This window comes from Lucilia cuprina, chromosome 6 (genome assembly GCF_022045245.1).
Source record: "Lucilia cuprina isolate Lc7/37 chromosome 6, ASM2204524v1, whole genome shotgun sequence".
Lineage (NCBI taxonomy): Eukaryota > Metazoa > Arthropoda > Insecta > Diptera > Calliphoridae > Lucilia > Lucilia cuprina.
Genome location: NC_060954.1, coordinates 3760877 through 3773909, shown reverse-complemented (window position 1 = coordinate 3773909; position 13033 = coordinate 3760877). Strand labels below are relative to the sequence as shown.

The window sequence follows — 13033 nt, the reverse complement described above, 5'->3', positions numbered from 1 at the left end:
TAGAACTGAACTAGAACTGAACTAGAACTGAACTAGAACTGAACTAGAACTGAACTAGAACTGAACTAGAACTGAACAAGAACTGAACTAGAACTGAACAAGAACTGAGCTATAACTGAACTAGAACTAAACTAGAACTGAACTAGAACTGTACTAGAACTGAACTAGAACTAAAATAGAATTAGACTAGAACTGAACTATGACTCTCAAAAATAAATCTTACAAATTTTCTAATTTCCAACAGTAAATCAGTTGACATAATAGATTTTTAAACAAAAGATTTAATAGCGTATAGTTTTTCACTCTTACGAAACAAATTAATACATAATTTTGTATATTTTTAAAAAATTTCTAAAGTAAATATTTTTCGCCAGACTTTCGAATAAATGAACTTATATTTTCATGAGTACATATATAAAAATTCAGATAAATACATAGTACATCGTCTAACATGTACAATAAAAATGCAACAACACAAACAAAATAATACGGTCATGGCCTTGGTCAATTGTTTTCTAGGCGGAGGGAAAGACTGAAAGAAAAGGATATGTCTTGCAAACAACAGGAGTAGGGTTATAAAAATATACATACATTTTAGGGAATGCATTTTTCTTTCTTTATGTGGCATGACCCTTATAAAATGTTGCAACAAAATTTTACAATAAAAACTTTTGTTTATATATTACTAACAGAGCGGCAGTGATGAGGTGAAAAATATAAATTTTATTTATTTATACATAAAGAGAAATTTTCATGTATAAGTGTTTTGTATAATGTTAAGTATAATTTTAAATATAAGTGGGTGGTTTTAAAAAGTTTCATTTTTTTTTCTCATTTTCCCTTTGCCTTTATGTGTTGTTTAAGTGCTGTGTAGAGTGACCATTCTAGCCACCTCTCATTATTGACCATGAGTTTTGTATTTAACATGCAAACTATTCATTTCCTTAAAATGCAACTACCAACTCTTTCCCTCTGTTGTACACATATACACTGACTGTCTCCAAACCTTAAGGTTGTAATGAAAAGTCCTTACATGCAATCAGCAGTAAAGCCCCTTCTGTCTCATCATTAACAATAAAAAATTTCCTTATTATACTTCTTTATTCTACAAGCAAGTATGTATTTCGAACAGACCCAGACTAAGTTATAGATTGGAAAGGTAACCCAGCAAACATGTACATTTGACTCTAACCGAACATAAATTGAATTGCAAGATTTTCTGTAGTAATATTTGAATATAGAATAATTTTCAATAATTAGATTTGAAATCATATGTTGGCTGGGATGTATGAGTATTTTCCTTTCTCTGTAGTAGTGTGGTTTTTTGTTTTTTTACAAGTATGTATGTATAAATATATGAGAGAGTGTCTGCAATTGTTTATATGCATGTTCAACTTGTTGTACTTGTTGTTATTGTAATACATGTTATTTAACTCATACAAACGTAAATGTTTGTCCTTTCTATTCCGAAAGAACAAGTAAATGTTGGTATGTATTGGGAAAAGCGTATGTGTATGTGTTTGTATCTGAAAGTTTCATGTGGAGCAAAAGGATAATTAATGAAATTAATGCCTACAGTATAAGTATTAGTGAAACAAACCTGAAATTTAGTAGATTTTGCCAAAAGAAAAGTTATTCAGATTAAGTAGAGCTTTTTTGAGAAAAACTTGCCCAGAAGGAGCATTTATAATGAAAAGTTGTTTGTACTGAGAAGTTATTTAGAAATATTGTTCAGATTATGAGTTGCTTTTCTATAGAAAAGTTGCTCAGTGTATGCGTTGCTTTTCTATAGAAAAGTTACTTAGGGTATGAGTTGCTTTTCTATAGATTTTCCATAATAAGTTGCTGTAAGTGTGAGTTACTTTTCTATAGAAAAATTGTCCAGATTATGTGTTGCTTTTCTACAGAAAAGTTGCTAAAATTATGTGTTGTCTTTGTCTAGAAAAGTTGTTCAGAGTATGAGTTGCTTTAATAAAGAAAAGTTGTCCAGATTATGAGTTGCTTTCTATAGAAAAGTTGCTCAGATTATTAGTTGTTTTTCTATAGAAAAGTTACTCACAGTATGAGTTGCTGTTCTATAGAAAAGTTGCTCAGAGTATGAGTTGCTTCTATGGAATAGTTGCTCAGAGTATGGGTAGTTTTTCTATGGAAAAGTTGCTCAGAGAATCAGTTGCTTTTCTATGAAAAAGTTTCTCAGAGTATGGATTGTTTTTCTATGGAAAAGTTGGCCAGAGTATATGTTGCTTTTCTATGGAATTGTTGCTCAGAGTATAAGTTGCTTTTCTATGAAAAAGATGCTTAAATAAGGCTTTTCTATAAATAAAATGCATTCCTTTAAAAAGAGTATATTTTTTAAAGTCTTTCAATTTTTCTCTTTCAAACATCTCCCTATGTCAATCACTGATTTACACTACATTCTCAAACTATTCAAGTCACATATTCAAACATAATTTACTCACACCTATAAATACATTCAATAATGTTTATATAAAATGTTGATGTTCAAAAATTATAGATGTTAAATGAGTAAAAATAAATTTGTTTTATTCGTTTTGTGTGTTGGTACTTGTACTATGCATAAAATGTAGATTAAGTTTTCTTTGTGGGTGATGTAAAATGTTTTCTACCACCCAAAAGAATCAACAAAAAAAACTTTTATTAAGATATAAGTTTGTTTGCTGGACTATTGAAATAAAATTTATTGAAGCATATTAAATTTGCTCTCAGTTTAAAAAGAAAATAAAATAAAAATGTTAAAGTTTTCCAAAAACAAAACAAAATCAAAAGGAGGCAGGAATTTAAGGCTGTTGAATTTACAAAAAAAAAAAAAAAAACAAAGTTTTGAACTTGTAGAGAGAGTTAAAAATAATATTTGTTTGAGGTTGTAATAAATATGAAATTAAAATCTTTTCGGTTTTATGAATAAATATATGATTATGTTGGAATTAGGTTGAGATCAAAAATGGGTTCTTAAAAGTAAGATTTTTCTATAGAAATTACTCCGACTGTGAGAAGTTTTTTTTTTACAGAATTGTTTTTAATAGAGACAAGAGCTGTTCTTTAGAAAAGTTTCTCCAAATGTGAAACGTTTTTCTATAAAACTTTGTTCCAATTGTGAGAAACATTTCTAGAATAATTTCCCAAATGTGCGAAGCTTTTCCACATAAAACTTTCTTCGAATGTGAAGAGCTTTTCTATAGAATATTTTCTTAAAATTAGAGGAGATTTTCTATAGAATAGTTTCTTAAAATGTGATGAGCTTTTCTATAGAAAATGTCTTAAAATGTGAGGAGCTTTTTTAGAGAATTTTTGTTCTTTATGTGAGGAGCTTTCCTTCAGAAACGAATAAATGTTGTTCTTTAGAAAAGTTGTTCCTACCTTGAGGAGTTTTTAAGAAAAGTCGTTCCGACTGTGGGGAATATTTCTATAGAAAAAAATTCTTCAAATGTGAGAAGCTTTTCTTAAGAAAATTTGTTCTAACTGTAAGGAGCTTTTCTAAACAAAACTTTCTTCAAATATAAGGAGCTTTTCTACAGAAAAGTTTCTTTAAATGAGAGGAGCTTTTCTATAGAAAAGTTTCTTTAAATGAGAGGAGCTTTTCTACAGAAAAGTTTCTTTAAACTTTTCCATAGAAAAGTTATTCCAACGAGAGGAGTTTTTCTATAAAAACATTGTTTGAATAGCGAAGAATTTATTTCCCAATTTTTTGCAAATTCACTTTTATTTATCCAGAAAAAAATCTCAATCCAAAATTGCCAAACAATATTAACAACAATAAAATAACAAAACCAACAAAATTTTTTGGAAGAAAATTTGCTTACAATACATTTAGTATAATTTAGTCAGACACTTACAAGATAAATGAACATATTGATCATACTAACACTTGCAAATGAAAAGAAGAAACAAAAAAACATTTGTTTTCAAATATCTTATGAAATTTCTATATATGAAAGAACTCATGGATTGCATACAAAAATACTTCTTAAATAAGACAATACTTGCAGCATGTTGCAAGTAGTATACAAAGTTAACTTTTTAATACACACACACAGCAATTATATTCTTTGCACATAATTTGCCAAATAATCTTGTTCTATTATAAAACAAAATTAGGCTTAGACAAACACAAGTTGAAAGGATTTTAAAACAGGGTTCTAACAAAACTATCGTTTTTGGATTATTTTGAATAATCTTATTACGAATAAATGTTAAAACTTTAGCTATAAATTTCATTAATTTCCATATTTAATACTAAAAGATTTATTTAATTTTTCCTTTAAGAAATCCTTAATTTCCCCCCCCCCCCCCCCCTTTTACTAAAAAAACTTCCTAAAGTTAAAACCCCAACAGGGAAAAGAAATTACCAGAAACCGAGTAACTGTGCTATGTTGCTCTGCTCATTTATTTATTTATTTTTTGCGAAGCAATTGCAACAACATGCATATTAGAAAATTTGATTGTAAACCACAATGTTACAACTGCTACGAATGTCTACTACATTGCATACATACACACGAAAGAACACAAACTCACTCATTTACATGCAGGATTCCTACAAACATATAAACAAAAATGTAGAGAACATATATACATGCACAAGCAGAAAAAGAGAAAGTATATATGTAGTTGAAAACGGAAGAATTACGTTAAAAACGTCTCCAATTTAGTTTATGCACAGTGGTCGACTTTTTTAAGAAAAATAGTTTTAAGCTCCATTTGGAATAGCTATATATATCAGAAGATGATCCATGTCTGAAGAGCATTTCATTTAAAAAGTTGATCTCAAACTAAGAAGCTTTACAAAATTTGATCGGTGTGTAAGATCAAATTTTGTAAAGAAAAGCTTCTTAGTTTGAGATCAACTTTTTAAATGAAATGCTCTTCAGACTTGGATCTTCTTCTGAATAGAAAAGCTTTTTAGACTCTAATCAACTTTTTTAATAAAAAGCTGTGATCAACAAAAGCTCTTATTAACTTCTATAAAAAAAAGCTTTTTATAACCAATTTATATTAAGTAAAGTATTTAGTCTTTGATGATCATTTGCAAGGTAAAACTCTTACAATTATCATTTCGAAAAAACTCTCTATACTCTGATGATATTTTCTAAAGAAAAGCTTTTTTTATTTTCCAACGAAAAGCATTTGTAAACAAAAGATTTACTTAAGAAAAGCTTTTCAGTTTTTAAACAAAGGAAAGCTTTTTAAATTTTGATAATTTTTTTTAAAGAAAAGCTGTTCATAATATGATTAACTGTTCTAAAGAAAAGCTTTTCAAAATGTAATGAATATTTCATAAAAACTTTTTTAAAGAAAAGTTCTTTGGATTTTAATAATATTTTCTAAAGAAAAACTATTTAGCTTTTCTTAAGAAAAGCTTTTTAGACAAAGATTAACTTTTCTAAATAAAATCTCTTAAGACATTGAATAACTTCTCCAAAGAAAAGTCTCTTCAGACATTTAAACTTTTTAGAAATTGAGAAACTTTCCAAAGAAAAGCTTTAAACAACTCCACATTAAGGAAAGTTTTTTAGAGACCTTTCCTGTGAAAATTTCTTTTATTTTGAAAAGTTTCTTACATTTTAAAGATATAAAGATATTGAAAAGTTTTATTGCGTATAATCCACTGTATCCTCTGCTATGTTTTTAGGGGAAGCTTAAGGGTTTTATTTTTTTTCCTTGTCCTTTTTAGCTGCAAACAAATACACTCCTCTACACCCAAACTTCTAAACAAACACATTGAACACCTACTGGACAATAACAAGTAACAAAAACAACTAATATTACTTATGTAGAAGTAAAAGGACTAGAACACATAGACACAAACACAAAGGACACGAAATGTAGATTTCGTAAGTATAAATGTATGTTTGAAAGTGTATATTTTTAGGGGGCGATGATTTTAATGCATAATGAATGCGACTGCAAAAACTACAACAACAAATAAGGATAATTTTTCGAGTGCTTATGTGTGTTTGTGTGTGTGAGAGTGTAATGAATTAAGGTTTAGTGAACTTCTCATAGACATTCAAACATTCCCTCCGTTGTATATGCATATGTGTGATATTGAGAAAGTTTCTGCTGAACAAACTTAGTTAATGAAACTCCTTCTTTGTGTATTGGATTGAAGAAGGTTGATGGTAATGGAAAAGCCTGAGAAGACTAGTCATTATGTAAACACATACATACATTTATAATAAAAACTGGCCTTTAATGAGTTTAAACTCCTTTACAAAAACCTCTTAGCAAATAATAAAAATAATATTAAAAAAAAATAAAACAACAAAAACATTAAATACCAAATATGGCCAGAAACAAACGGAATTATATATCAGTTATAAGACCTCAGGTTATATGCATATTTGTATGTATGTATATGAAAACCTGTTAGTAGTGGTAGAAGAGGTGGAGAAGGAGTCAGGCAAATAAGGTTTGGTTTTTATATATATTTGTGTTGTTATTGCTTAAGTAGTTCAAGTAGAGAGCTGTTATAATTAATTTTGCTTATTGCATGCAAATGAGTATCTGAATAAAAATGTAAGTTGGTGTATGTATGTGAGAGTAAACATGTTTATAGGATAATGTTATGCATATTTAGGATATGTACATGAGAGTGTGTTTGTATCTGTGTGTATATTTGGCAAAAGTTTATGTATGAGTGTTTATTAATGCATTTATGCATTTGTACATGTACAAATGACGTTAGCAGCAAACAATGCAAAACAAAAATTATGAACAAACGTCAACAGCAGGACATGTTACAGGACATTGTGAGCCCACATACACCAACACAACACTCACCCACTTTCGTATACTTACTGATACGTGTATTGCTTTTCCATTCCTTTTATTTAACTTATATACTACTTCTCTCTCAGTTGCTTCTGCCGGTTTTACCCCTTAAGTCCTAAGGCGTTGAAAGACGTATGAGACGTCTCCATATGTAGTATGTTGTTTGTAGCAAATGTTAATGAATGGCTAGAACTTTTACTTGGGCAGACATATATACACTTACACTTGCTTATTATTGCTGGTCAATGCATTTGGTCAAAAGTATGTTGTAGGACTCTGACATGTTTAAATTATGATTGCAGACAAGGATTTCGGCCAAAGTCGGTTTTGTAGTCTAATGTATTTTGCTGTGTGTTTTTGTTTTTTTTTTTTGGTATCAGAACATTTTTAGGTTTTTAAAACTTAAAGCCAGAAAAACTTAAAAATTTTAAAAGAAATATAAAGTATAAACTTCCTTTCTTAATAACAATATCATTTCCCTTTATTTTTACAGTCTCCTCATCACAATGTGTAACTGACATGGCGGAAGGTTGCGAAGAAACCGAGAGCAATAGTAGCAATCGTAACGCTGATAACGCACCCACCATGTTGGGCACCGTTTTGCCATGCGAAGCTGCCATAACCGCCTCTCTGGGTGTATCGGGTGGCGGTGTTATGAAACGTGAATTTGTCGATGCCACTAGTGTCTTGGGTGCCCATCTAACAGCCAGTGTCAGTTTAGCCAGTCCCACCCACTCGATGGCCTCACCTTCAATAACAACAACTACAACGGGATCAAATCATATACCCACCTCCACCACCAACAATCAGAGACTTACACCCACTCCTAACAAAGGCAATGCAGCAAACTCTTTGGGTCCCTTAGTCTGTTCCACCTCTGCCCTGCTTTCTTCTTCATCCTCGTCATCATCTTCTTCATCGTCGTCTTCGTCGAATTCTTCCTCATCTTCCTCAACTTCATTGAATACATCAACAACGGCTTCTTCATCTACTACAGCGGCCATAGCAAATAATTCGAATACTAATAAATCACCTTCATCGTCACCATATTCTAGTGCAGCCATTGCTTCGTTAAGCGGTATATCGCCAAATTCTCCCGGCAGAGCTACTCCTGGTCATAATAGTAATGGTAGTTGTGGTCTGGCCACCTCTTCGACAAATGTAACAACAACGACAGCAAATGTTGCACCACCAGCTGCAGTAGGAGCAATAACTCCTACCTCAACACCAGCACCTTTAGTTACGGCCAATAATTGTTCGTCACCTACACATGTTGATGTAGCATTGAATATTAAAACAGAAGCGGTAAGTGACAAAATCATTTTAATATGCATATACTTATATAGTCTTAAGTTATTCCCATTCGGACTTGGTTTTCTTTAGCCATGTTTCATTATCTTGTTTATAAGACTCTGATGATCTTTCCTTAAGTAAAGAGAAAAGATCATCAGAAAAGGCTGATGTTCATTAGACTCTTCAGAGTCTAATGAACATTTCTTTATAAAAGATCATCAGAGTCAGATTAACTTTTTTTATAAAGAGTCAGATTATCTTTTCTTTATAAAAGATCATCAGAGTCTGATTAACTTTTCTTCAGAAATGATCATCAGAGTCAGATTAACTTTTCTTTAGAAAAGATCATCACAGTCTGATGAACTTTTCTTTAGAAAAGATATTCAGAGTTTGATGAAATTTTATAAAGAAAAGTTCGTCTAACTCTAATAATCTTTTCTAAAGAAAAGATCATCAGAGCCTGACGAACTCTTCTTAGAAAAAGATTATAAGAGTCTGGTGAAATTTTCTTTAAAGAAGATCATCAGATTCTGACGAAATTTTCTTGAGAAAAGATCATTTCATTTTCTTTAAAAAGATCGTCAGGTTCTGATTAATATTTCATTAAAAAGACCTTCAGAGTCTGACGAACTTTTCATTAGAATAGATCAGAAAATATCATTAGAGTTTGCCGAACTTTGTATAAGAAAAGATAATTATAGTCTGAAGAACTTGTCTTTCGAAATGATCATCTGAATCTGACGAACTTTTCTTTAGAAAAGATCTAACGAGCTTTTTTTAGAACATGTGACGAACTCTTTTTCCGAATAGAGTTGTTTCTCAAAAAAAAAAACTTGTTTATAAATTGAAGATATTGTCCTTTAAAAAGATCATTGTAATGTGAAGATCTTTTCTGTGGTAACGATGATCACAATAATAATAATGAAGATTGAAAGCTTTTGCATAGAGAAATTGATCAGAGTCTGTTGTGATTTCCTTGTGAGTAGTTTAACACCGTTTGAAGAGCCTTTCTTTAAATAGTTAATCAGGATCTAAAGACATTTTAATTAATATCAACAAAATTACTAACTTTATTTGCTTAATGTTTGCAACAAACCCCCACTTAAACTCTTCTTTAACTTAATGTTAAAGAATTTAATTTCTACATCTTGTCTGATTAACTTATTAACAATTTATAGCGACGAAAAAAAGAAGAAAAAAAAATACTGTTTGTTAATACCAAATTGATTGCATAGTTTGAACTCTATTGTTTTATTTATTTTTATCGTCACGCTTTAAACCGTTTTACAAATCGCTTTTATTTTTTATAATATTTATTTTTTCTTTGCAATTTAATCATTTAATGTCATCAGTTATAGCTTTAACAAGTCAACTGTCGTTCTATTTACTAACTTACTTACTACTATGATGACTACCACTACAAGTTCTACTAGTGCTGCTGCTGCTGCCACTATATACCAACTAAATCCAACTGACGGATTCCGTGACATCACTTTGAAATAACAGACCAACAAAAAAATCAGCAAATTGCAAAAAAAAAAAAACGTAACGTTTATCAACTTACGGGAAAAATATGTTAGGGGTAAAGAAAAATTTTGATGGAACGATTTTAACTGATTTGAAAAAAAAACTCACTGAGGAGAGATATATATTACTATTCAGACTTATAATGGCAATTTATAATCTTATGTGAGTCACAAACTTTTTATTACCCCTAATATTTGTTTCCATTGCTTGTATAAAAGTTAGTATTTTTATGCATAAAAAGACAAAGTGGAAAAAAGGGAGTTTGACGATTTCTAAAGTAAATTTGGTGATATATTTTTTGTTGTTGTATCTATCTATCATTGTTGTTGTTGCCTTTTGTTGTTTATAGCCAAAGATTAGCTAAGGGTATTAAGATATTTAAGATATGTTGTCTTTCGTTTGACAGTTAGAAGAAAACCATGGTTAAGGTAATGTGTCACTAAATTTTTTTTGTTTTGGTTGTGACATTTTATTGTTGGTTTCAATTTCGTTTAAGTTTTTTTTTCGTTCGCTTATTTTTGCAAATAGTTGATGATCGTCTGATAAACTTGACATTGAGATGGTTAAAGTAGTTTATACTTTGGTGGAGATTTGAAAGATTGAAGTATTTAAATTTATTTGAAGACAAAAAAAAGGAGAAAACATACTTTGATTGAAGAATAACATGTTGCTGGTGTTTAGAGTTAAGAGAAACATGTTGTTAAGATTGGTTGCGTTTAATATGGATCTAAAATGAAAAGTTTTTGAGGTTTAAGATTAGTACGAGCGTGGAAACAAGTTGTCGGGGTCTGATGAGCTTTTTTATTAACTGTTTGTCATCGACTGTAGAACTTAAATTGAAAAAGTGGCCTCTAGTATTCTAGTCTGATTGACCCCAGTTGGTAGATTTAATTCCCATTAAGGCATTGGTTAAGCAGCATACAACAGGCCCTATATAGGACTAGGTGTATTTCATGGGATTTGATGTGTATAGGTCCTCTCTTTAAACTAAGTAATTGCCTTTAGAGAAATTGATAAGATGTTAAAGATCTCTTCATTATAAAAATTGATCAGAATATAAAGATCTTTTCATTATAAAAGTTGATCTGAATATAAATATATTTTCTTTATAAAAGTGGATTGAAGCCTGAAGATCTTTGCTTTATAAAAGTGGATTGGAGTTTGAAGATCTTTTCTTCAGGATTTTTCTTCAGAGTCTGAAAATCTTTTCTTTAGAATAGTTGATCAAAGTCTGAAGATAGTTTCTTCTGAATATTTGATTAGAGTATGACGATCTGTTCTTAAGAAAAGTTGATCAAAGTGTGAAGATGTTTTTCTGGGGAAACTTAATCAGACACTTTCTTTTCTTTAAAACATTTCATCAGAATCTGGTGATCTTTTATTTAAAAAAAGTTGATAAGAGTCTAAAGATGTTTTCTTTAGAAATTTTGATCTGTGTCTAAGGAACTTTTCTTTAAGGGATTTTGATCGGATTTTTGATCAGAGTCTATAGATATTTATTTAGAATTTTTTCTGAATCTTAAGATATTTTAAAAGCTTTCTAGAATAAAAATTGATCGATGTCTAAAGAGCTTTTCGTAAGATATTTAATGTAGTATAAGAAACTTTTCTTTAGGAAAGTTGATTAGATTATGCAGAGCTTTAAATATGAAGATTTGATAAGAGTTTAATGATACATATTTTCTTGGAAAAAGTTGCTCTGAGACTGAAAAGTTTTTCTTTAGATAATATCGGTAAATGTGAAACTTTTCGTTGAACAATATTATCAGTTTCTAACGAGCTTTTCTTAAAAAAATATCGTTTAAATGTACAAAAGCTTTTCTGTGGAAGAATATTTATCAGAAAAGCTTATTTTCCTTATAAATATTTATCAGAATCTGAACTTGATAAGGTTCTTAAGAGCTTTTCTTAAAAAATATCGCTTAAATGTACAAAAGCTTTTCTGTAGAAGAATATTTATCAGAAAAGCTTGTTTTCCTTATAAACATTTATCAGAATCTGAAAATCTTGTATATAGCTTTTACTAAAATTATAAAATTATAAAAAGCTTTCTTTAACACTTTTGTTAAATTTACTTAAATTATTTCTACAATCTCACCTCAAATATATTGATTTGCTTCAAAACTTAATTCTCTATTGTAGATTTAAATAAAAACTAAAATTTTACATAAATCATGTCAAAACAACAATTTCAACTCTATGAACAATGTTGCAAAATAATAGCAAAACATTTTGTTCTGACTGTTGCTAAACAATTTATTACTAAATCTTAATAATTATAATGTATATTTAATTAGCAACAACAAAAACAACAATACATTAGAAAAACACACAAATAATATAAATTATTGAAAAACTCTACAAAAAAATACAATACAAAAAAACTATACAATTGCTTAGACAAGTTATTAATGTTATTATTGTTTTTGTTGTTGCTAATAATAAATGAACATTTAATTAAAATAATTATATTGCAAATTAAATGCACAAACATATATGTTTAAAAAAATAGTTAATAAAAAACATAAATATTCCATTTTTTTTCAAACAAAAACCAGCAGAAATACAAAAAACTAAAGGAATTTTTTTTTCGTTTGTTTAAGACATGTGTGTTATTGTTTCTATTACCAATGTAATGGCCTAAAATGGTTTAAACCCATAATCAAGGGCATTACTCTTGGTATTCTATACATATGTATAAATAAACAATTATTACTAAAAAAAAGACTTCAAAACACGCCTCTTTTTTTATTATTCTTGTAATATTCTATTACTTATATGTATATATGTATTTCCCCCTTTAGGTTATATATTTAGTTTGTTGGTTTGTTTTACAATTGCTCACAAAAAATTCTGGTTCTTTTAGGACTGTATCTTTTTTTAATCTTAGTAGTTGTATGTGTGTGTGAGTTTTTTTATTTGTCTAATATTAATGATTTGTTGCTATAATAGCTGGAAAATTAGTTAACTTAAATATATCATTTTCTAGTGACTGTTAAGCGTTTGGTAACTTTATACTCTGTATCTTATGTAAGGTTTTTGTTTTGCTCAGTTTGCCATTGGAAATAAATGTAACCCAAATATTTCAATATTTATTTTGTTTCTTTAGAATATGTCTGTTTAACAAAAGTTTCGGCATTTTGACACAGTCATAAATTTCAAAATGACAATTTAAAAGTTATTTTAATAAATAGAATTTTAATTTTTACTGCTTATTAAACAATAAGAACATAGCAAAATTGTTGCTAAACACTTATATTAAATTTGCAACATTTTGCTTGACATAATTTTTATGAAAATTTTTATTCAGCAGCTTCAGTTTTAGTTCAGTTCTAGTTCAGTTCTAGTTCAGTTCTAGTTCAGTTCTAGTTCAGTTCTAGTTCAGTTCTAGTTCAGTTCTAGTTCAGTTCTAGTTCAGTTC

The 13033-nt window shown here is 29.2% G+C and overlaps 1 protein-coding gene across 3 annotated transcripts in view; it reads left to right on the top strand.

The window, feature by feature from the left end:
* The window catches only part of LOC111677146 (serine-rich adhesin for platelets), a 224837-nt gene that overhangs the window by 150364 nt on the left and 61440 nt on the right, over positions 1-13033 (top strand). For all 3 annotated transcript variants that reach the window (XM_046954748.1, XM_046954749.1, XM_046954747.1), the window contains one exon: positions 7286-8097. In XM_046954748.1, coding sequence (XP_046810704.1) covers positions 7312-8097 — 786 coding nt within the window. In that variant the 5' untranslated portion in view covers positions 7286-7311. The remainder of the gene's footprint in view (positions 1-7285; positions 8098-13033) is intronic.